This window comes from Sinocyclocheilus anshuiensis, unplaced genomic scaffold, assembly GCF_001515605.1.
Source record: "Sinocyclocheilus anshuiensis isolate Anshui unplaced genomic scaffold, SAMN03320099.WGS_v1.1 scaffold332, whole genome shotgun sequence".
In the NCBI taxonomy this organism is placed as follows: Eukaryota; Metazoa; Chordata; class Actinopteri; order Cypriniformes; family Cyprinidae; genus Sinocyclocheilus; species Sinocyclocheilus anshuiensis.
The window spans coordinates 1652808-1656027 of NW_015554181.1; the positions used below are offsets into that span (position 1 = coordinate 1652808).

The following is a 3220-nucleotide window of genomic DNA, read 5'->3' on the forward strand; positions in this document are numbered from 1 at the left end:
CAGCGGCGCAGATGCGCGAGCTTGTCGAGTGAATATCCCTTTCTCACAGACATCACTGGAAAGTTCGTAGTTCGGTCGGATATGTCAAAAAGAAGTACGTAAAACAATGCACAAGTTACTTAATGGTTGGTAGGGAGGGAGGAAGGGAGAGAGAGAGAGCGCACACTTCTGTTGTGTGATCTTTATTGATGTTCGCTCACTTAGCACGCATCATTTGAATTAAAACTAAATCGTAAAAATACAACCATTCATAGGGGCATTCACTATAAACATCATGTTGCCGCAGGCATCACAGTATGGTAAGGGACCTAACATTTCCGTCACACGCTTGAGGAATTCGGCCAATCACAACACACTGGATAGCTGGCCAATCAGAGCACACCTCGCTTTTTCAGAACGATGAGCTTTGTAAAAATCGACACGTTTCAGAAAGGCGAGGCATAGAGGAGAAACAATAATGTACAGTATGTGGAAAATAATGTGTTTTTTTAACCTTAAACCGCATAAACACATTACACCAAATACACAAAATAATGTTATTTTTAGCAACATCATATGACCCCTTTAAGAAAATAATTGCGCAAATAACTGCAATTGCAGGTTTACAAACAGAGATGGCGACAAAGAGGCAAAACTTACGGACTGCAGTGACCTCAACTTGAGGTACTTCAGCTCTCATATATAAGTACATGGTTTAGACAGGTGCTCTGTGGTGTAAAACATAAATATGCTGTATTTGTACCTTCTTTCCCCCATATTCTTATGGCGCGGTCTCCGCCGCATGACGCGAGCAGCGTTCCCGCCGGGCTCCACGCGACGTACCAGCAGCTCGCGTCTGCGTGCGCACTCACCCTCTGCAGCAGCTCCAGCGCGCCCTTCATCTCGTATAATAACTCTATGATATTTGTGATTATATGACATGCAAGTCTCCCCCGATCAGCCACACTATCCTCTCTCAAATGTCACACTGCTTCAAGACTTGTGTTTATCAGCAGCTTACCACTTCCTGCTTCCTGCTTCAGTGCTTTCCTGTTGATGCAAATGCACGGCAGCAGCGCCACCATCAGGACTGCAGCGAAAGTGTTCATGAATATAGAAAAATGAGAAGCAATATGGAAATGCTTACTTTGCATGCAACTTAATTATTTTGCATGCAAAATATTTTATTCTCAAATGCAAGTTTATGAAAGTTACCCCCTACTTATCTTATTTTCAAAAAGATATTAAAATCTACATTAAATCTTTATCTACTTCCAGTAACAAAAAGGCAACTAAAACTTTGAATGTATGCTCACCTTTTGGTGTTTTTGTAGAATTTTTATTTAATAATTAATTTCTTTTGTTGGAAAGATTATGTTTATTGTTATGTGATCTGCTTATTTCATTTTTTCCCATTTATTTAAATTTTTAAATGTTTCTTTCTCTCTCTTTAAATGTAGTTGCCATGCATTGTTTGGCCATCCTTGGACCCCTGGTGAAAGAGTATGTTTATTTTTATGTGATCTGCTTATTTTATTTATTTATTTTTCATTTATTTACCTTTTTTAATGTTTCTTTCTCTCTCTCTTGAAATGCAATTGCTATGTATTGTTTGACCATCCTTGAACCCCTGGCTTTTTTCATTGGTGTATGTTTTTTCGCAATTGTACTTCAAAATAAAATAAAATAAAATAAAATAAAAGAATAAAAAAAAAATAAAATAAAAAAAAAATATAAAATATATAATTAAATATTAAATAATATTAAAATATATTAAAATAATATAAAATATTAAAAAAAACAGAAAAATTAGCAGAAAATTAGATTTTATGTAATTATTTTAATGGTTGACGATAAAATCTTTCAAATACAGCGAGACCTATTATTGTTTAATTTAATTTAGCTTTGTAATTATATTTAATTTATTTTATTCATTATTTTATTGATTTTAATTTTGTTTTTATGTTTAATTTAAATACATTTTGTTTTATTTTAACTGAAAGCATACGACTTCAATTTCAGTTTTAGCTTATTACGTTTATAAGAGTGGAAGAGTTCAAATAAGAGTGGAATGATCTCTGCATGAAGAACATACTGCATTATGAAGGAGAAAATCTTACTTTTTTATTTTATTGCAGTTCTTAGAACAATAAACATTCAAGGGCAATAACATAAATTACATCGAAACAAATACAGTAATAAAGTAGGGAAAGGATAAGAAAATCACATGTCCAGAATAGTTTCGATTCTTCACACTTTTTAAACGTCACACACATGCTCGAGGACTGACGTCTGCTGAAGGACGCGTCTGATTGGTTCAAACATAGATATGTATACAGTAGATTCCCCATTCGACCGCTCCAGCACGACACGTAGATGCGGCCGCCATCTTGGAACGGTCAACTTGACGTCATTCACCATACTGTAGGTTAGCACAGAGCCGTTGAGCCGTTCAACAGTATATCCAAACTATTTAATCTTCCAAGAATTTCAAGGCTTTTAAAACGGTTAATTTATTTAATCTTTTTAATTTATTTTGTATTGTTTATTTATTGTTACATACGTCTATAAATTGTGCTTTGCATGTAATGTCACCTCTTTGTATGTAATGTTGATATTCTCTGTATTTTTATATTTGGTACCTGGGCATTAAAAAAAAAAAAAAAAAGTTAAACAAACAAACAAACAAAAAAAAGAGCCGTTGAGCCGTTGAGCCGTTCTGTGCAGGATTGTGGCATCTTTCGAATATTCAGTGATTACTATGGTGAATGACGTCAAGTTGATCGTTACAATATGGCGGACGGCTTACGTATAGCGGCCCATAGAAACAGTCGCTAATGAGGCATCTACGTATACACATCTCTGGGTTCAAACGGCAACACACAGGAAGCGGAAGTCTGAGACAGGAGAAGCTCGCCGTCTGATGGAGGAAGTGGACGGACTATTGTTTATGTTTTTACTGGAAATCAACAATAAAACACGCGAAAATGTCTACGATATAGCGGCGATCAGCAGGATAATTCGAAACTGAACACATTATATATTTCTTTCATTAGGTTGCTTATATTTCGGTGGGATTTGAGAAGGTTTTAAAGGGTTTTGTGTGTGTTGTGAAGGTGTAAGGCCAGTTCATGTAATAAATTATCAAATCTGATTAAAAACTTACAGAGGAGCTTCAGTTACAGCAAACAGGTAAATATACGGTTTAAATAAAATGTATACTTGTTTTTATATATATATA

General features: G+C 35.0%; 2 protein-coding genes across 3 annotated transcripts in view; one reads left to right on the forward strand and one right to left on the reverse strand.

Annotated features, from left to right (window-relative positions):
* LOC107671031 (probable cytosolic iron-sulfur protein assembly protein ciao1) overlaps nt 1-1069 on the reverse strand; it is a 9778-nt gene extending 8709 nt beyond the window's left edge. For both annotated transcript variants that reach the window (XM_016463867.1, XM_016463866.1), the window contains exons 1-2: nt 1001-1069; nt 743-895 (exon numbers count right to left, since the gene is read on the reverse strand). In XM_016463867.1, the coding sequence (XP_016319353.1) occupies nt 743-895; nt 1001-1064 (217 nt within the window). In that variant the 5' untranslated portion in view covers nt 1065-1069. The remainder of the gene's footprint in view (nt 1-742; nt 896-1000) is intronic.
* A 1780-nt stretch (nt 1070-2849) lies between these two features.
* The window catches only part of LOC107671030 (transmembrane protein 127), a 4558-nt gene continuing 4187 nt past the window's right edge, over nt 2850-3220 (forward strand). Inside the window, exon 1 of the mRNA XM_016463865.1 lies at nt 2850-3171. The gene's annotated coding sequence lies outside the window, so the exon portion shown is untranslated. The remainder of the gene's footprint in view (nt 3172-3220) is intronic.